Source organism: Aspergillus brunneoviolaceus, assembly GCF_003184695.1.
Source record: "Aspergillus brunneoviolaceus CBS 621.78 unplaced genomic scaffold BO95scaffold_3, whole genome shotgun sequence".
In the NCBI taxonomy this organism is placed as follows: Eukaryota; Fungi; Ascomycota; class Eurotiomycetes; order Eurotiales; family Aspergillaceae; genus Aspergillus; species Aspergillus brunneoviolaceus.
The window spans coordinates 576,686-595,732 of record NW_020290733.1 but is presented as its reverse complement, the minus strand read 5'-3'; the positions used below and the strand labels follow the sequence as shown (position 1 = coordinate 595,732).

The 19,047-nt window shown below is 53.8% G+C and overlaps 10 protein-coding genes across 10 annotated transcripts; 4 read left to right on the top strand and 6 right to left on the bottom strand.

Annotated features, from left to right (window-relative positions):
- The first annotated feature begins 386 nt into the window (after positions 1-386).
- On the top strand, positions 387-1,314 carry BO95DRAFT_117239 (uncharacterized protein). The gene is made up of 2 exons (XM_025580419.1): positions 387-678; positions 737-1,314. Exons 1-2 carry the CDS (start codon positions 571-573, stop codon positions 1,226-1,228), a joined length of 600 nt encoding a protein of 199 aa, XP_025447446.1. The 5' UTR covers positions 387-570; the 3' UTR covers positions 1,229-1,314.
- Positions 1,206-2,305, bottom strand: BO95DRAFT_438192 (seipin co-factor family protein). Its single transcript, XM_025585453.1, has one exon. The coding sequence runs from the start codon at positions 2,097-2,099 to the stop codon at positions 1,401-1,403; it is 699 nt and encodes a 232-aa protein (XP_025447445.1). The 5' UTR covers positions 2,100-2,305; the 3' UTR covers positions 1,206-1,400.
- A 341-nt stretch (positions 2,306-2,646) lies between these two features.
- Positions 2,647-4,986, top strand: BO95DRAFT_438191 (beta-N-acetylhexosaminidase). The gene has a single exon (XM_025585452.1). It carries the CDS (start codon positions 3,007-3,009, stop codon positions 4,810-4,812), a length of 1,806 nt encoding a protein of 601 aa, XP_025447444.1. The 5' UTR covers positions 2,647-3,006; the 3' UTR covers positions 4,813-4,986.
- A 196-nt stretch (positions 4,987-5,182) lies between these two features.
- Positions 5,183-7,121, bottom strand: BO95DRAFT_438190 (uncharacterized protein). The gene is made up of 3 exons (XM_025585451.1): positions 7,011-7,121; positions 6,585-6,875; positions 5,183-6,420 (listed from the first exon to the last, which is right to left on the bottom strand). The coding sequence occupies exons 1-3, from the start codon at positions 7,035-7,037 to the stop codon at positions 5,236-5,238; spliced, it is 1,503 nt and encodes a 500-aa protein (XP_025447443.1). The 5' UTR covers positions 7,038-7,121; the 3' UTR covers positions 5,183-5,235.
- Positions 7,122-7,327: 206 nt separating this feature from the next.
- On the bottom strand, positions 7,328-9,111 carry BO95DRAFT_510456 (glycine decarboxylase subunit T). The gene is made up of 2 exons (XM_025591351.1): positions 8,696-9,111; positions 7,328-8,636 (listed from the first exon to the last, which is right to left on the bottom strand). Exons 1-2 carry the CDS (start codon positions 9,073-9,075, stop codon positions 7,595-7,597), a joined length of 1,422 nt encoding a protein of 473 aa, XP_025447442.1. The 5' UTR covers positions 9,076-9,111; the 3' UTR covers positions 7,328-7,594.
- Positions 9,112-9,326: 215 nt separating this feature from the next.
- On the bottom strand, positions 9,327-10,211 carry BO95DRAFT_438187 (uncharacterized protein). The gene is made up of 2 exons (XM_025585450.1): positions 9,497-10,211; positions 9,327-9,432 (listed from the first exon to the last, which is right to left on the bottom strand). The coding sequence occupies exons 1-2, from the start codon at positions 9,789-9,791 to the stop codon at positions 9,344-9,346; spliced, it is 384 nt and encodes a 127-aa protein (XP_025447441.1). The 5' UTR covers positions 9,792-10,211; the 3' UTR covers positions 9,327-9,343.
- A 678-nt stretch (positions 10,212-10,889) lies between these two features.
- Positions 10,890-12,315, top strand: BO95DRAFT_427277 (uncharacterized protein; the record flags this gene model as incomplete). The annotated part of the gene is made up of 3 exons (XM_025584787.1): positions 10,890-11,626; positions 11,727-11,865; positions 11,950-12,315. The coding sequence occupies 3 exons, from the start codon at positions 10,890-10,892 to the stop codon at positions 12,313-12,315; spliced, it is 1,242 nt and encodes a 413-aa protein (XP_025447440.1).
- A 412-nt stretch (positions 12,316-12,727) lies between these two features.
- BO95DRAFT_458824 (uncharacterized protein) lies at positions 12,728-13,364 on the bottom strand (the record flags this gene model as incomplete). The annotated part of the gene is made up of 2 exons (XM_025588596.1): positions 12,728-13,059; positions 13,130-13,364. The coding sequence occupies 2 exons, from the start codon at positions 13,362-13,364 to the stop codon at positions 12,728-12,730; spliced, it is 567 nt and encodes a 188-aa protein (XP_025447439.1).
- A 1,146-nt stretch (positions 13,365-14,510) lies between these two features.
- Positions 14,511-16,638, top strand: ugd2 (putative UDP-glucose dehydrogenase Ugd1). Its single transcript, XM_025585449.1, has 4 exons — positions 14,511-14,771; positions 14,838-15,178; positions 15,238-15,375; positions 15,467-16,638. Exons 1-4 carry the CDS (start codon positions 14,543-14,545, stop codon positions 16,421-16,423), a joined length of 1,665 nt encoding a protein of 554 aa, XP_025447438.1. The 5' UTR covers positions 14,511-14,542; the 3' UTR covers positions 16,424-16,638.
- Positions 16,639-16,844: 206 nt separating this feature from the next.
- BO95DRAFT_403643 (25S rRNA (adenine645-N1)-methyltransferase) lies at positions 16,845-18,372 on the bottom strand (the record flags this gene model as incomplete). Its single annotated transcript, XM_025583931.1, has 1 exon — positions 16,845-18,372. Exon 1 carries the CDS (start codon positions 18,357-18,359, stop codon positions 16,845-16,847), a length of 1,515 nt encoding a protein of 504 aa, XP_025447437.1. The 5' UTR covers positions 18,360-18,372.
- Positions 18,373-19,047: the final 675 nt, after the last annotated feature.

The window sequence follows — 19,047 nt, the reverse complement described above, 5'->3', positions numbered from 1 at the left end:
GCCGATGACGGCGGGGCGTGCGGAGAGCCCGGCCCGATAACGCCGTCCTTTAAGCCCATGATAGCCATGATAAAGCAGAAGACCAAAGATAACGCAATTAGATAGGAAAGTTTGAGTGAATAGTAGTGAGGAACTCAGAATTTTGGGCGGCTGATTGGCTTGGCCCAACATCTCTGCCATCCTATTTAAATCAGACTGCATTGCCGGCCCGGCCGCGATCAGATATATCTGTGCAAAAGCCTCACCTGGTCCTAGATTCTTCAGGCTTATTTCCCTTCGTTAACCTTATCCTGGGACGTACATCTATCCTGCACAAAAGAACTGACAGCACGACTTCTTCGGATGTTGAGACTAGGGGGCTGTGTCAGTTTCAGCCCCAAACATGCCAAACAGGTTAGCGTCTCAGGGTCTGGTGTCTGTCAGCCTTACCAGCATGGCAGTTTGAAACAGCCACAGTAAAAGGCCCCCACGTGAAAGGCATCATCATATATCAAGCCGCTTCCTCCACGTTTCTTTCTGAGACCATCTGTTTTACAAAAGTTGAAAATTGGTGGTATTCGTCGAGACAATATGAGCGAATCAAGCGAATCCGTCCTGTCAATTCTCACCGGACAATCCTGGTTCTGGGATCCCATGCAGAGCAATGAGATTAGGTTTCATCCGAATGGAGCTGGCCACGTAAGGCTTTACCCCTTTCCTTCATGTCCGCGAGATCATCAAAGCTAACTCGAGCCAGTTGATCTGTCGTTACGAAACACAAGTGTGGATTATGGCGGAGTTGCATTGGAGATCTCTGCGCCCAGCTTCTCTCGAGCAGATTGCTGCGACCACCGCCGATGGCCTTCTTGGCGAATTCGAGATTGAGATCCGACTCTCCAAGCGACAGACTCCAGGAACTTATGTTCCACCTGGCCGCCGCATCAACGAAGCTCTACTCACCGACGAGGCCTTTGAGCCCAAGCTTTTCACCGTACGATTGGAACGAGGATCATTCCTTACGCAGCATGATAGAGCGGGTGACAGACAAGGTGGAGATGCCTCAAGATGGGCCATGCGTCTGGTCTTTGACAAGTCTCCTTATCCCCAGCCCGAGGAGTGGAAAGAGATGACCAGCAGTCTTCAGGCGCATAAGATGTGGGAGTGGAATGAATTTTGCAGCCATCAGCTGCCTGAGAAGGGTCTTCTGGCAGCGACTTGGTCAAAGCTGAGGGAATCATTTGTCTCCTGATGATCTATGAGAGAATAAGTGTAAATTTGTCAGAAAATAATTACAAGAATCCAATGAACAGCGACTAGGCTATACATCGACGGCTCAATTTCCCTAGACCGTTCTGACTCCACAATGACCACTCCTCCATATCCGCACCCCTTCCACAGTCTTGGTCGTCATTTGGCTCTGCTCATCCTTCCTTTTTCTCACCACCCTTCTCTTTCCCTTCCTCCTTGCCCGAATTTTCGTCGTCGTCGTCATCAGACGAGCTTCGCGACATCCAGAACCGAGAAAGCATACCACCCAGATAGGTCTGATCGACCCACTTGATGACACTGTAGAAGAACCAGCCCCAGCCCCACAGCGAGACACCCATCATGCTAGCCACCAAGAGGACTGGACCGAGGATGAGCAGCGACAGAACACACCAGAGAATAATTGCCACGGCAGCGAACAAAAAGACACCGGCCAGGAAGACGAGCAACGGGACTCCGCAACAAAGCAGCTGGCAGATGAGGAAGGTTGTACTAGCCGGCCGCTTGGATGCGGCGTCGTACAGCCGGGCTTGTCGTGGTCCCGGCAAGAGCCAGGAGAGCCAACCCATGAGGTAAGACTCCATCTTGTCGAACATTCGGGGTACCCAGCGACGATACCAGTCGCGCATAGGAGAAAGAATCGGGCCGTCATTGTTCTGATCGCGCTGGGCGGACTTCACTCCGTCTTCGTCTCCAGGAAATTGGCCGGGCAGCACCGAATCGGTGGTATTCTGGGCAGTCTTGTTGACCGTCTTGTGGCCCTGTTGAACCGTAGACTTGACGTCTCCGGTCAACTTGGGGGGTCGGCCCTGCAGGCCGCTGGTCGCCACGCCGGTCGCCGTGTTGAGGGACATTGTTAGGTCGGCACTGGCAGTAGTGCACGAGAGTCAAGCGCACAGGCCTTGTATGGAGGATGGGTAAAAAAATAGGGAGTCTGTAGTAGCAGCACTGTATCTTCTTTTCTTTCGAGAAGGCGAGCAGCAGTAAATAAACAACACGGTGGATAGAGGGGAAGTATGAAATCATCATCATTTTTAAACCGGGTTGCCGGTAAATGACGTAGTGGGCGCCGTCACTCGTAATATGACAGCTGCTATAGCGGCCCACTCAGAACAGTTGATTGCACCACCTACCATGGTAAGTTCTGACTGGAGTCCACAGTACTAAGGTACAGACGTAAGTACTAGGTATGTACGAGTAGTGTGGTCTGGCATTAAGTGGCTAAGCGGAAATGAAACCGATCGGGAAACAGACCCATAAGGCATACACTAGCGGCCTGAGGCTTGAGAATTGCTTGGTTTGTTTGTTTGCGATGTTTGTTGTAAGTTACTGTACTACTAACCACTCCCTCCTAAAGTTACTCCGCACTTTATCTCCTATCAATTTTCCTCAACTCGTAGGCTGTAGATAGTCTCACGTCTCCACTCAAATACTACCCTTTCATCTTCTGTCGACTAGTGTTTGGTAATAGTACCACCCTGCCAGCTACTAGTCTAGCACCGATTCACCCACATTCACGCCAACCACTCTATCATACTTCGCGCAAGTGAATCTAAGCTAAACATGCAGCAGCAAACACCTTGGAATGCTGATCCGCCCCCTCTTCTGCAACCCCTGTCCTGGAGGTGCCTTGGCCATCCGTCACCTGGCCTTTTTCTTCTCTGATCTACCTTTCTTTATTTCTTTCTTCTCTTGCTTCCGTGCCACCCTTCAATCTCCCACTTCTCGTCTATCTTGAATCGAATTGGATTTCCGTCTACAATGTTGGTTTGTCGCCTTTGGCCAGTATTTCTAGTACTGGCTACGGCCTCCGCTGTCTCAGTGAACCCCTTGCCTGCCCCGCGTAACATCACTTGGGGATCGTCTGGACCCAAGCACTTGGCTGGTTTTGTGACTTTACGGGCACCTAACGACACCGACGACAACATCCTCGCCAATGCCTGGAATCGCGCCTGGAACACCATAGTGGACCTGCAGTGGGTACCTGCCGCCACCGAAGCCCCCATCTCAAGCTTCCAGCCCTTCCCAACTGCATCTCCCAAGGCCGCTCAGAGGATTAAGCGCGTCTCAGCGCCCTCGGTGCGATATGTCGACGTGGAAGTGAAAGACATCACTGCGGACCTTCAACATGGTGTCGACGAGTCCTACACTCTTGAATTGACTGAGGGAAGCAGCACGATTGAAATCAGGGCCGCGACGGTCTGGGGAGCGCTCCATGCGTTCACCACCCTTCAGCAGCTGATCATCTCGGACGGCTCGGGTGGCCTGATCATCGAACAGTGTGTCTCAATCCAAGACACACCCCTCTATCCGTACCGTGGTATCATGATCGACACGGGGCGGAACTTCATCTCCGTCGGCAAGATCTACGAGCAGTTGGACGGAATGGCACTTTCGAAGCTGAACGTCCTGCATTGGCACCTCGATGACACCCAGTCCTGGCCCGTGCAGATCGACTCCCACCCCGAGATGATCCAGGATGCGTACTCGCCGCGCGAGATCTTCACTCATGCAGATATGCGCAGTGTGGTTGCGTATGCCCGTGCTCGTGCCATCCGGGTGATCCCCGAGGTTGACATGCCCAGTCACTCCTCGTCGGGATGGAAGAACGCGGATCCAGAGATGGTAACCTGTATCAACTCGTGGTGGTCGAACGATGACTGGGCTCTGCACACGGCAGTCGAGCCGAACCCGGGCCAGCTGGACATCATCTACCCCGGCACATACGATGTGGTGCGGGACGTGTACAACGAACTCTCGGATATCTTCTCTGACAACTGGTTCCACGTCGGCGCGGATGAGATCCAAGCCAACTGCTTCAACTTCAGCACGTACGTGACGGAGTGGTTCCAAGAGGACCCCTCGCGGACCTACAACGACCTGGCGCAGCACTGGATCGACAACGCGGTCCCGATCTTCCGCAACTACAGCACCTCACGCCGACTGGTCATGTGGGAGGACATCGTGCTCTCGACCGAGCACGCGCACGACGTCCCCACCGACATCGTCATGCAGTCGTGGAACAACGGGCTGGACTACATCAGCAAGCTGACAACGCAGGGCTACGATGTCATCGTCTCGTCGTCGGACTTCATGTACCTGGACTGCGGCTTCGGCGGCTTCATCACCAACGACCCCCGCTACAATGTCATGAGCAACCCGGACCCCAGCACCCCGAACTTCAACTACGGCGGCAACGGCGGCAGCTGGTGCGGGCCCTACAAGACCTGGCAGCGCATCTACGACTACGACTTCACCACGAACCTGACCGACGCCCAGGCCGCGCACGTCATCGGCGCGGTCGCGCCGCTGTGGTCCGAGCAGGTCGACGACGTGACCGTCTCCAGCCGCTTCTGGCCCCGCGCCGCGGCCCTGGCCGAGCTCGTCTGGTCCGGCAACCGCGACGAGCAGGGCCAGAAGCGCACCACGCTGATGACCCAGCGCATCCTGAACTTCCGCGAGTACCTCGTCGCCAACGGCGTGCAGGCGAGCCCGCTCGTGCCCAAGTATTGTCTGCAGCATCCCCATGCCTGTGACTTCTACCGTGACCAGAGTGCCGTGCACTAATGAGTATGCACTCACGAAATAAGCCTTTGGTGTAAAAGATCCTTCGTTTTGGAGCACCCCCTCGTTAGTTTGTGGTCAACATTGGATGATCTACGGGCAACTTATGAATGGCTGCTACAAGCCAAATCATCTTGCATATGTGTATAGGTGCTACTTAATCAAATGGCATAAATCCACGAATATACTTACTAGTCGGACCCTGCATGGAATCGTAGTCTACCGAGCTCCTCAGCGTACTAGACCGAGCTGACATCCTCAGTATGTAAAAGCCAGACAGCGGCGGTCACACCGCCAGGGCACCGTGACTAACCACGTTCAAGTCATCCAATTTCCAGATTAGATTAGCGCATTAAGCCCGCCTGATACCCGTAGAAGAAAAGATATATAGACATCCCCGTGAACTCCAGAACCCAAAATGGATTTTCACCTCCTATCGCGCTTCAACGGCGAAAAGGCCGGGACACCGCCGAACCCCCGACCGCGCGCCGTGCCCGCCTTCCGGAAATCAAAGTCCATATCATCGTCCTCCTCATCGATGATCAGCTTCTTCTGCTGCCCGCCCAGCTTGCGCTTGCGGACCTGCGGCTTGGCCAGCATCGAGACATTTCCTGCGCCAAAGATGTCATCGTCGTCGTCGTCGTCGATCGGATCCAGCCGCCTCGACGCCTGTCTCGGTCTTCGCGAATTGCCAGCTGTCGCTGTAGTTGTGGTAGTGGCAGCAATTGTCTTTTCCGGCCGTGCCTTTCCCAAGCCCAGGGATAGTTGGCGGGGTCTTTGTGCTGCTGCTGCTGCAGTAGTAGGGCCGGGGACATCCGGTTCACGGATGATACTGTCCTCGAGCGAGGAGGACTCCTGGTCGCTGTCGTTGTTGGCGTTGTCGGCATGATTCTCGTTGGAATCTGCTTCAGCCGACGGAGCACCGGTGGTCCGGTTCAGGAACGGGGTGATCGAGAAGGCGGATTTCTCGCCGGGCAGGGCTGCGACGGCCGCGGCGCGCTTCTCCCTCTCCGCGTTCTTGGCGCGGACCGCGCCGGGCGTCGCGATCGTCAATTCCGGGTTGATCCGCGCGGCGGCCGCATATCGGTCGGTCGAGGACTGCTCCCTCGACCATTTGACGGGGACGATACTCGTCCCGGCCTGGAGGGGTTGCTGCTGCTGGATGGAGCTACTGCTGTTGCTGTTATTGATTTGGGCCTTGCGGAGCTGATCCTTGGTCGCGAGGAGCTTTTTAGTAAGCGTCTCGATCTTGTCTTCCAGCGCGGCTTTCTCTGCATTCCACTTTGCAGTGGCTGCTTGTTGTTGTTGCTGCTGTTTTTGTAGCTGTTGTTGTAATTGTTGCTGTTGTTGTTGCTGCTGCTGCTCAGACCCCCCGCGAGCAGAACGCGTCCGCTCGTGCGCGCGCCTCTCATTCTCAAGCTCCATCTCTAGCGAACTCAGCTGCCGTGAGAGCGCCTGCTTCTCCGCCAGGAGGGTCTGCGACGAGCTCTCCACCGACTGCAACCGCTGCACCTCGGTCTGCACCCCGGCCAACTCCTTGGCCAGCCGCATCTTCTCCGTCATCAAGGTTTTTACCTCGACGGATGTGTCGGACATGGATTCCAGCTCTCGCTGGTCGGAAATTTTAGCAAATGCCTTGGCACGAACAGAAATCCAACGATGCACCAAACAAACACAACAGCAGGAAGAAAAAGCCCCTCTCCTCCATCCGCTCCCCAAAACCCCGACTCATAAAAGCAAAGCAGTAAGTAGAAGAGGAAGGACGTCAAACTTACAGCAAGATTCTCCTTCTCGTGCCCCAGCACATACACCGTCTGCTGGATGCGGTCCCGCTCCAGCGCGACCTGATTCAACCTCCCCAGGATCTCCAGCTCGGCGGAGCGCACCCGCCCGATCTCCTGGCGCGCCTGGTCGAGCTGCTGCTGCAGGTTCTCGTTCTCGAACTGCTGCAGCAGCTGGTCCACCCGGTGGACGCGGCGGGCTTCCTGGTCGAGGAGCTGCGCCGCGGTGCTCACGGTCTGGTCATATTCTCTCTCGAGGGAGAGGGTATGTAGACTTAGATCATACTGTTTTTTGGGGGCGGGTTAGTGGTTTGTGTTCATGTTGAAAAGGGGGGGGAAGCAAGTCTTCGGGTTGCGTTTCTGGGGCAATTGGGTAGGCTCCGCGCGGAGAGGGTAGAGGGGATTGAGATAGGAGCTTACGTCTTCGGCGGTGCTGTCGATGCCCATTCTTTGTTGAGTTGTCGCTCGCGAGGTCATTCGAGGCAGAGATTGGGATACTGGCGATTGTATACCTGGTTTAAAACAATTAAAGGTATAGGATGGGGATAGAGCGATTGGTGACCACGGCACGTAAGGATGTAAACAGAAGGCTATCTGCACGTGACTGTGATGCAAATGTCCCAAACATGCTGTGAGACGCCTGATACCTAAGGCATAAACGGTCTTATCGCATTGGGGTACAAACAGCCGCTATTTCTCCTGGATGACGCTACACCTTTATAAAAAAAAGCTTTTCTATGCGATTGAATCTTAATTGTTTGAGGCATAAGTTGAAATCACCAAGCGGTGAGCCTTGAATATCCACTGGTTGAAGCTAAACATGCAGAGGGCCAAAACATAAACTTTGTATGTACAGTACAGTGCAAACCGGACTTGACGTCATACCATGATCGCAAAACAAGAGACTGGGGAATCTAAAATATCGTACCCAGATGAAGCAAAAACAGACGCTGAAAACACCTAATGTCTATCCATGTAACGAGTCGTCGAAAACAGTTTCCAATCTAAGCCTTGGGCCGGTAGAACTTGCTCTCAACCCACGGCATCCCGGTGACCGTGGCCTTTCTGACCTTATTCCGGACCAACACTCCGACCTCGGTTCCCTTCTTGTGCAAGCCATTCTTGATGTATCCCATCGCGATGTTCACACCTCCTAGCGACGGACTCGGCAGGCCGGAGGTGATCACTCCGATTTGCGCACGAGACTCGTCGTTGAGATCCACAATGATAGCGCCTTCGCGAGCAGGGGATCCCTTCTCAACGGTGAATCCCACCCGGCGCTGGGAAAGAGTCTTGGCAGGGGAAGCGACCTGAGGAAGGATCGTAGCAGCGCCGTTGAATTTGGCGGTGGCGGGATCGCGACGCTCCTTGCCCACAAGCCAGGTCAGGGATGCAGAGGGAGGTGTCTGCGAAGTAGAGATGTCGCTGCCGTAAAGACACATGCCTGCCTCGAGGCGGAGAGAGTCACGAGCGGCGAGTCCGGCAAGGCGCACCTGCTCGGGATTCGACAAAAGGAGTTCTGTCACACGGCGGGGAAGGGAAGGATCCTTAGCAGTGGGAATGCTAATCTCAAAGCCATCCTCACCCGTGTATCCAGTCCGAGAGACCAGAAGGGGCTCCGCGCTCGAGGTTCCATCGGGGAATGTCAGAGTGATCGACCGGCAGTTGCCAAAGTAGAGGTTGCTGAGGTCGGAGTCCTTGACCAGAGGCTGAAGGACAGAAGCAGCCAGAGGACCCTGCAGGGCAACGAGAGCACGGTCATCGAGAATCTCCCAGTTGATGGACTCAGGGCCGTGAGTGGACCGGTAGATGTCAATCTCAGCTTGGAGGAAGGCAAGATCTTCAGCGCGGCGGCCAGCGTTGGTAACGAAGTAGAAGGTATCAGAAGACAAGCGGGTGATCACAGTGTCATCAAGGATGCCGCCTGTGCCATCTTCGAGGAGGCAAGAGAGGGTCGATGTGTTGGGCTTGAGCTTGTCGAGGGAGGAGGGCGTGATTTTCATGAGAAGTTCCAGGGCGCCGGGGCCGCTCAAGTGGTGCTGAACCCTGCATGTCTGTGTTAGCAAGAATAAACTAAAGGTAGATGTTCGGGCATTGGAGCTTACATGTGGCTAACGTCAAACAAACTGGCCTTTTCGCGGGTCCAGTGGTGGCTCTCAACATGGCTCAGGTCGGAGTATTGGAGGGGCATGGAGAACCCCGCAAAAGGCACCATCTTTGCGCCGTTTGCAACATGGACATCGTACAGTTGCGTTTTCTTCAGCGAGCCAGTGGAGCTTGAAGAAGATGCATAGCGCAAGCCTCCGTTTGCGCGCAACGGAGCAATTGCAAAACGAGGGCGAGCAGTAGAAGTCGGAGAGACGGCGGCGGAGCGGAGAAGGCGGGGAGAAGCAATGAGGGGTTGTGACAACAGAGCTACGCTGCGAGAGCGCGAATTGGCAGCCAAGAGGCGAAGACCACGACTTGTAGAGCAGATAGAAGACATTGTGAGCTATGATGGTGAATTATGAAAAGCTTGAATGGTAAGAAAGGAGGAAAGAAGAAGGGAAGGGGAAGAAAGATGTCGGAGTAAATGGCGGATGCGGAGAAGCTTGTCGATAAGCGGGAAAGTCACATGCCGATAGGACAGGCCAATTCCGCGGAAAGCGAATCGGCAATCTGGACAACTGAATCGATCTGCCAGCCATGTCTAGTGGACTTCTTTACTTCCCCCACTATAGAAAACAACTACTAGGTATCTGTGGATACAAGTGTCACGATTTTCGATATTGTCGATACTGATAAATGAAACTAAATTTATGGGCCGTTGGATAGTCTAGCCAGTGCAGAGGTACCCATGAAAGTGCGCACATTTCAGCCAAACCATGATCACAACATGAAGACTTAATCAAATTCGTCGTTGGCAGCCTCAAATGCATCCGCCTCATCGTTACCATAAGCTCCTCTCTCCATTCTAGCCCCGTCGGTGAAGGAGTATCGATCGGGGATTGGATCGCTGTATTGATTGACAGTAGACTCGAACATCTCTTCCGGTGTCCAGCTTGAAGTCGGATCAGCAGCTGCGGCCCTTGTGCTTCCTGAGAGAGAGGCGTCCTGCAGTCGAGAGGCAGCTTTCTGATTTTGAGTGGTGCTTCTCAGACGACGAGTCTGATCATCGTTCTGAGGGAGCCGGATGCCTGTGTCGGTTTTGGAGGACGGCATGGTGTTTTCGAGAATGGACCTAGAAAGGCTTAGACCTTAGTTTCAGGCCTTCAACGATGATCTTGTTACTTTCCAGTAAGAGAGGTGATATACCCGATTTCTAAGGGAGACGTTGTATGAATCTTGAACGATTCTTTGCGCTCGAACCATGTCAAGATCTACTTGACTTATATGTGCGTGTTCAGCAGTCCGCCACTCCTATTCTTGCGTTCAGCAGTCCTCATACAACGACACACATCCTACATCACAACTGCGTCAAGCAAATTGAACGCTCGTCTCGTGGGGATACTTAAGAGTCAATTCAGAGGATGAGAGGCTGAGATGAGCCTTGAGACTTGTTTTGAGAAAGTATAAGTGGAAAGTCTAGATACGGAAACCTTTGAACCGATCTCATCACATTGACTCGAATATCAAGTCACTAGGACACCAATATACCTTCATATGCTTTCTCTGCCAAGGAAACTCTCTTTCTAAGACCGAAGGGGAGTTGAGCTAATCCACGCGCCGCTTCCAGTACGTATACCTCATTGTTAAGGGTGACGAGTGGAGATCTATTCCGTCCCAATGCTTGGGGAGGATTCTGATCTCTAATATATTCAACATGCAGGAACCACTTCCTTCGTGGTAAGAACGGCCTTGCTTCTACTTTCGATTCACCTACCAGAATTGTTAGATAGCCACACATCCTACAACCTGTTGCCATGAAACTTGCGCTGGGTCCTTTGCAGACCTTTCTTTGGCAAAATCGCAAGCCCTAACAAGGTACTTCTAAACCCCATTGTTCGTTGTCCAAGTGGCGTCGAATTTCCAATTCGCAGCCTTTGTTCATACTTCTCTATGAGCAACAAAGCCCTTCGAGATAGCCAGACAGATGGAAGGTGTGAAAGAATTCGATTGTCTACTTGTCCTCAATGGTCTTTGTTCTCAACGCCTATAGAGAAAATGTCCGCCCCTTTAAATCATAAGAAGCCGCCATCTGGCTGCTACTCTTTTTCCTGTTAGTAGATACACTGGTCACTATTCATCATAACAATTGTCCGTCTCAATCATTGTTCGCAAACCAAGCTGTATTAGTTTTCTAGAGTCAAGTGGCCACAGATGCCAGCACAACGCCAAACCCAATCCCAGACAGGGGCAGCAAGCCGCCGCAGGTATCAGCTCCGCTCGAAGGGCCCAGTGGGTCGTGAGATCTTCCAAGTTTTAGAGGAACGCAAGCCAGCAAAAGTCTCCAAATCAAAGCCCAAGCCACAACGTTACAGCTTCAAGGTGGGAGTTCGACTACGTCTGGTCTCCAAACAAGCGGCGTTGGGTTTTATCAGTGGCAGCAGTGCCCCAGAGGCCCCACAATCCTACCAGCGCAAGTCGCAGATTGAGAGTGAAGCAGACGCAGGCAGTCAAAACTGTGGCACCAACTTCGCTGTCGAGCAATTGATATACCAGACCCTCCCGTGCAAGGAGGGCCCAATTGTTGTCAACGCCGAGGTCGATGTCCAAGAAGAGGTTCCCTTCGAGGCCATAGTTGATGCGAAGTTCTTGCCATCGGACGATGATCCTGGTACGCAACCATACACCCTCAAAATCACGACGGCACTCGACATGCATCTGCCTATAACAAAACTAACCAATATCTCGTTCCGTCCAGAATTCCGACGCCGCTCAGCCCAATGGCAGATCCCACCTGTAGAGGACCCGGAGCGATCCGCTGGAAAAATCAAGCTGTCCGATTTCTTCCAGGCGGTCCGCAATGACCTGTATCGCGATCAAACCGACGCGGACATGTTCTGGTTTATGCTGAAACTCCTCGAAGACTTCCCATCCGATCGAAATGGAGACGTGTACGTTCCACCCGCCCCCCCTATCCCAAGGGCAGTGTGCTGTACAAAGCCCTGCTTATCCATCAACAAAAAGCTGACTCCAAGAAACCCCGAACTACAGCACCTTCCTAGGCGACTGCTACTTCCCTCTGTCGCGCGAGCATGCGCGTGCCAAGGAAGGCGCCTATTTCGCCTACTACATCACACGATGGAAATATGTCAACGAAGGACTCGAGACGCCGCCTCTCGCGATATGCGTAGTAAGCTTTTTCCACCTCCTCCCCTCCCTCCCAACAATTAAATCCCCCATCAACCAGCAGTAATTTAATTCGATATTCTCCCAGTGTAACAACAAGGGCGGCCGAGAAGGCATCGCCCGCTACGAGATCCCCCCGCTCCTCCTCCAAGCCTGGATGAACACGAAGCTCGAAACCGGGGGCCTCGACGACCAGAACGCGTACGTCCTGAGCCAGCAGGGCTGGGACCTCCGGTTCGTCAAGGCCACCATGCCGGTCCACGAAGCGCAGCGGCTCGGAAGGTTTCCGCACCTCTCCGGGAAGGTCAGGGTGGAGCGGACGAAAGTGTACAATCTGCGGGATCCCGGGGAACGGAGGGAGGCGCTGCGGGCGCTGATGGGTTTACTGCTTTATTTTCATGATCGTCCGGAGTTTGTGTATGCGAATACTCAGAGTGGTTATATTTTTGTTTGAATTTTCGATGAAGCTGATTCTTGGAGGGAGGAGTTCTGCGGGATGTGGTTTGATCATTGGGGCTGTTTTGGTTTCGGTCAGGATGTATATAGATTGTGGGTTATGGTTGTATACCACACTTTGGGTATGAACGTGCAACGAATTGCATTTCATGTATTTCAAGCTATCATATAGCAGGTGTTGTAGCTGTGCGAGATGTTGTAGTAATTTTCTATTGATATTATGAATGGAACACCACCATTGTTAGACCACTCAAGATGCACACTGCATAATATCGAGGTGGGTTACACGAAGACACATTCGCAGAATACAGTTTATTGGCCGGAAAGAACAAGCAAATAACGAAGTCGCATATTCATAACTCATAACTCATAAGATACAACAATGGTGTTAAACCAACGAAGGTCACACTCTACCGCTGCACACCGGGGATAGCACCCGCGGCACTCTTGGTGCCAGCGGCCAGCGAAGAGCCCGCCGACTGGACGCCCGAGTACAGTCCCTGGCCGGCACTCTTGGAGCCCTCGACGACGGGGTCCGTGACACCCCCCAGCGGACCGCCATACGACCCATTCTCATCCTTCCCCTTCCGCTCGGCGCGATTGATGCCTTCCTTCGAGACGGCGTTGCCCACCGGCGACAGCAGCCCGTTCTCGCCCAGCTGGTTGCCCACGAGGTTGTGCACGTCGTCCTGGATCTGATCGACCTGCTTGACGCCCGTGACCTTGGTCTTGTTTAGGTTGTCTGCCATGATGGGTAAGGTTAGTTGTGTTTCGACCGGCGTGATTGTGATAGAGAGGGATGGAGGGCTTACCTTTCGTGACATACGAGGCCTTGTTATCCCCCTTGCCGAACCACTTAAGATACTGGTCTTCCAGCCAGGGCATCCACTTCTCGTACTGGTCGTTGTAGACCTCCTGCACCCACTCGGCGTAGGTCTGCTTCTTGCGCTCTTCCTCCGGCAGGTTGTTGTAGATGTGGCGTTGTTGTTCTTCGGTGTGCCGGCGGGGCTGGCTGGGGCGGCCGAGGGCGTTGTTGAGGGAGTCCATTTTGGGAAGGTGTGGATTGGTTTGTATGTGATGAGATAGGGACAGCAAAGTGAAAGTTGTGTGCTTGCGCCTGAGGATGAAGCTGTAAAGATCTAGTGTTCTGATTTCGAACTTGTAAGGCGAGTAAGAAGTTTTATAGTTGGCAAACCACGGCTGACGCATGCCATGACGTCTGTGGATCTGGCGCAGATGAGCCCAAGCCGGCGCTGTCAATGCTCCATCCAACCGTATGACAGGGTCGAGGTTCTGGAAGCCGCGTGAGTGCAGATCGTTCTGATATCAATGTCATTTAGGATGGGGGATGAGGGCCGCGACCGGTGACGTCACATGGCTATGTGGCTCGTGCGCACAGCGCCACGGCTCTGGGGCATGTGACAGGGACATCCATCATTATTCTGTTTGCTCTGTTTGTTGATGTCAATTGAAGAAAAGTAGCTTGTGCTTGATGCATGAGTGCAGGCTGCTGCTGCCTGGGGAGGACTGATGGTGTTGGTCGCCAGCAAAAGTTAATGCATAAGGTAGATCTGTGGGTACGCCTCAGAGGATCAGCCAAAACAATCACGAGCACTAGCCATTGGGCGACCGTTGGACTCTTGGACTCATGTAGGTAGGTCAACATGAGACAGATATTTAACAACCTCAGCATGTCGCCTCCTCGCTCTTCTCATCTCTTTAGCAATTGCATAGATTCCCCTTTCCTTTAGACTCGAAAAGTCAAAGAGTGAGGCTGTCGATGGAAAATAAAAGTTGCATCGGCTGTTGACGCGACAGATGGGACCACCCATGCTGTTCCAATTGAGTTGCATATCAGACCTCCTTAGCGTCGCCTCAATGTGGATTCAAGCAGACCAAGGCTGCGAACACGTAGTCAAGCTCGACAAAACCACACCCAATAACATGTCCATATTTTTAGAATAATTGGTAGTTCGCTGTGAGGTGGCCAGTTCAACGTTGCGACCAGACCGCCCTTTGATCGGGTCTCACACACACAACCCGCATATCGGCGGGGAGTGAGCGAGAGGGGTTCAAAGTCCGTCTGTTTTCCCTTTCCCTCTTTTTCTTCTTTGATTTTTCGTTTTGTGTATGCATCCTGTGCGATAGACGGGGAAGAGGGGCTTGGGTAAGTCGTCAACTGTGGGTTTGGGGTTTTTTTTCAAGGAGTATATCGTTGCAAAGCAATGCCGTTCTTTCCTCTGTTACTTGTTTTGGCGGGTCTGACTCTGTTCCTTTCGCGACGTCGGTATAAGGCCATCGAAGCCGCGAGTGGTGGGAGTCCTCGAAGTCCTCATGTCGTTGTCAAGGGCCACACGTACTCCGATAGTGTAGAGGGGATCGAGCTGCGACCGCTACCGAGTACGAAGATCGAGAACGTGCATAGTGCATGTATCATCGGGGCGGGCCATGTGGGTGAGTACAAAGTAACATAGAGTCTATTGTCCTGATGGACTCAAAGAGCTTACCCATGTTCAAAAGGAGCATTGACTGCCATCATCCTGGCGTCGCAGAACCCTCACGTCCAATTCTGTGTGGTCGATCGAGATGCGAGTCTCATTGAGGCTTGGAAATCGGATCGTCCTCCTATCCTTGAGCCGGGGCTAGAGGATTTGCTCTTCGACGACCCTCCCGGGTTTGCGATGGAGGCATCCAGCCTCCCGGAAGAGGCGAAGGTGAATGATTCGAGCCAAAACAATGATGCTGAGAGAACGCGACGACAAAGGAAGTTGGCCAACCTCGCCTTTTCCACTAATATCCATGCGGGAGTGGTTTCCGCAGATCTAGTCTTTCTTTGTGTAGAATGTTCTCCAGATACACCGGTGAGACCAACAGACGAACGTCACAAGAAATAGGACTAAGTACTGACAATGGACTGCAGTCGGAGACCAAAGAAGGAATCAACCTCGCGCCGCTTGAGGCCGCAATCCAAGCGATCGCCCAAGTATCGACCGGGCACAAGATCATCGTGCAGAGGAGCACAGCGCCGTGTGGCATCGTCCAGCGCATAAAAAAAGCTGTCAGTAAACAGACACCGCACTGAAGCACTCACCCAAGCTGCTACCTAGTACGGAGACTGACACCCCCACTTTCATGATGACAATATATAGCTACGCAAAACCGCATCCCCAACAGCCACCTTCGACGTCCTGTCGAACCCGGACTTTCTGATCCCCGGCACGGCCATCCGCGACCTGCTCTACCCGCCTCGCGTCCTGATCGGCCACATCTTCTCCGAGGACATGTCCGTCGAGGCCATCACCGCGCTAAAGCGCCTCTACCTGCCCTGGGTCCCCGAAGAGCGCCTGATCACCATGGACGCCTGGTCCGCGGAGCTGTGCAAGCTCGCGGCCAACGCCTGCCTCGCGCAGCAGATCAGCAACGTCCAGTCCCTGAGCGCGATCTGCGAGTCCACCAACGCCAACATCGCCCATATCACTCAGACACTGGGGCTGCCACCGCGCGTAGGGCTGGGGTTTGGGGGCGGTACAGACTCCCTCACGGAGATCCTGTGCTTGATCTATCTTGCAAGGGAGCTGGGCTTGCACCCCGTCGCTGAGTATTGGAGGGCGGTGCTCCAGATGAACGAGTTCTACCACAGCCGCACCGCGAAACGAGTCACGGAGCGGTTCACGGGGGAGCTGAAGGACCACCGGGTGGCGATCTTGGGTTTCGCGGGGGTGAAGACTTGCGCGATTCGGGATCAGTCGTCTACGGCGGTAGGATTGGCGCGCGACTTGATGAGCATCGGGGTGCAAGTGACGGTCTTCGATCCTCGGATCCCGGGTGATCAGCTGCGGAGTGCGCTACGTCTCGCGGACGCATCCCTGGAAGCAGTCACAATCGTTGACTCGGTCGATGCGGCTTGTCAGGGTTGCAGTGGGCTGATACTGCTTATGGAGTATGATGAGTTCAGCCACGAGCAGGTGCGGTGGCAGGGCATTGCAGGGCAGATGCAGGGTCCGAAGGTGTTTCTGGATCTCTGTGGAGTGCTTGATCGGTTCAAGATGCAGCAGTGGGGGTTTGATATGCTCCAGCTTGGGGTGAGGCAGAAGGACGCTCATTGATTATGATGATTTTGATGATGGGACGATGTACAGAACGAAGGATGGAGTACGACTGATCAGGGAATCTTTGGACTGGTGCTCTTTGCGTGTGGGTTCGTTATGCGGGAGTTGGAGAGGATGCTGGATAGTTTAATTATTGTAATACTTACTAGGGTTTGCCTGTGGCTAGCTAAATAATTTTTATACACATATACAAGGTCAAGGCAGAAGTCACTGGGTGAGGAGGTATACAACGGTACTTTCAAAGCTCTAAATCGAGGCTTGGCGCTGATCCATGGACGTGACTACCACGGCTACGATGCTGAAGACTGCACTTGTGTACTGGTACTAGTAGATGCATATAATCCAGTGACGACTCGCTCGATCATGATTAAACTCAAGTACTTTTTTCTATACATTATTCAAGCACCTTATGCCAGGACTACCGGATCTTGTAGACGCATGGCTTAAGAACAGCCGCTTCTTCAGCAGCGGACATGCCCTTGTCGGACGAGCGGTCGATGAACCGCTTCTTGCCAGGGCCACCGGCACCAGCGCTGGGGGCGGCGGAGCCGGCATGTTTGCCCTTGGTGGGGGCGCCACCGGCCTTCACAAACTCCATCTTGACGAACATCTTGTTCGACTTATCAAGAGTCTCCTGCTTGAGAATGAAGCCTCGCGTCCGGAAGACCTCCACGAAGGCCGAGATATCCGTCTCATCATCGTTGTTGGCGGGACGAGCGTCCTCCGCGTAGATCTCGTTGTCGGAGACATCCGAGTCCGCGTTGTCCGCCGACTGCTTCTTCTTGAGCTTCTTCTGCTCCGCCTTGCTGAGCGGCTTCTTGGCGCCGATCTGCGCCTTCTTGCGGGTAACCTTGCCGAATCGGCTCTTCACTTCGCTGACCCAGCATTCGCCCTTGCCGTCGCTGCGGAGCACACGCCACGCTTCTTCCACGAACGACACCCAGTTGGTGCCCATCAGACTGAGACAGAAGACCGCCACGTCGACAGATCCATCCTCCAGGGGCAGATTGGAGATGTCGGCCTTGGTGATCGGGGAGTCCTTCGGGGCGTGCAGATCGTAGCTGAGTAGTTTGAGGTTCAGCTTCTTGGAAGACGGCAGCAGCGCGCGCGCGAGCTGAGCATCACCGCAGCCCAAGTCGGCCACGGTACACAGGCCGTTCGGTCGTCGGGGCAGCGGGGCAGCTGAGGGTCGTCCCTTGTTGTTATCCGGTTTGCCCCTCCGGGGCGCATGAGCGCTGCCACGGACGCGCATAGCCTTGATGTAGCCATCCACAGGGTTCGAGGGCCAGGACTCCTTGACCTGGCGCGCAAAACCGGCGTGGTACTCGTCGAACAGTTCGGGGTTCGAAGTGAAAAGCTCAAAGGCCTTGCTCGAGGGCGTGGTGTAGAGGGTCTCGTTTAGATGGCGGAATCGGGAGGAGATTAGCTTCTGTCGCATGGCCTGCTGCAGAGGGGTCAGGATGGCTTTCGTCTCCGGCGGCGCCACGGGCATCGATTCGGTGGTGGTGGCAGATTCCCTGGTGGCATCGCTCTGCGGATGGTCTTGCTTCTCCTCCGTGTTCTTGTTCTTATTCTTGTTCTTCCTTTGTCTCTTGCTCTTGGGCTTCTCGCCCTCCTCGGCGGCGGCGGCGGCGTCGGTTGGTCGCGGTGCGTCCGCTTCGACGGTCTGGGGTTTGGCCTGGTCCTGCTTCTTCTCGCCCTTCATCATGGCCTCCTTTTCAGCCTTCTTCCTGGCCCAGGGGGTGATCTTCTCCCCCTCAATGTGCCGGCGGAACATAGCGTCCACATTTCCCTTGGTGACATTATCCTCCCGCTTGCGCTTTCGGTCTTTGGGGTTCGGCTTGGATGATTTGTCATTTGTCTTTTCAGGAGCAGGCTCACTCTGCTGCTTGAGAGCAGAGTTCTCGAGCGACCAACCCGGTACAGCGAACATGCTTGCGATAGGTTGCCTTTGGAAAATGGTTGATTATTGTTCTGCCCGGCCGTGCATCTCTAAAATTTTCTGGCAAAAAAAGGCGGAGACGATCAGTCCTCGGGGGGTTCTGCCGCCCGTCTCAAGGGCGGTGAGTGCTGTGTTTGTCTTGTTTGTCTTGTCGCTTCCATCAGGCTTTCGAGAAGTGTCTCGGGCACTACGGTGATTTGTCTTATTACTCGTGGCGCTGATTGCTGGATTCCTGATTTCAGAGTTTGATGCATATACACGTCTTAGACCATCTGTCAGATCTAGATGGAGTAGTTGTGGGCTGGTGTCAGGATCTTGGAGACTGGAGACTGCTACCAAGGAAGTGCCTCGGATCAATCAGATTGTGGATATTGTCTAGACTTTCTACTCCGTACCGAGCAGGTCAGTGATCAGGCCATATGCCTGGGAAAAAAATCCCCAAAAAAAACCTTAGATATGATAAGTAGGACCCCTTGCCCCAGTTGCTCAAATTATCTGGCATAATTCCACCGTGAGCAATCTCTCTGCACATGTAGCAGCTCTTGGGGTGACAGAAGCAAAGCTGAGCACGGCATGACTGCGTATACCTGAGGCATCGATCCCGACCCGTCACATATTTCCAGGCCAATCAGAATTTCACCTCTTTGACGACCTCCACCGCGGTCTGCAAATCAACCCC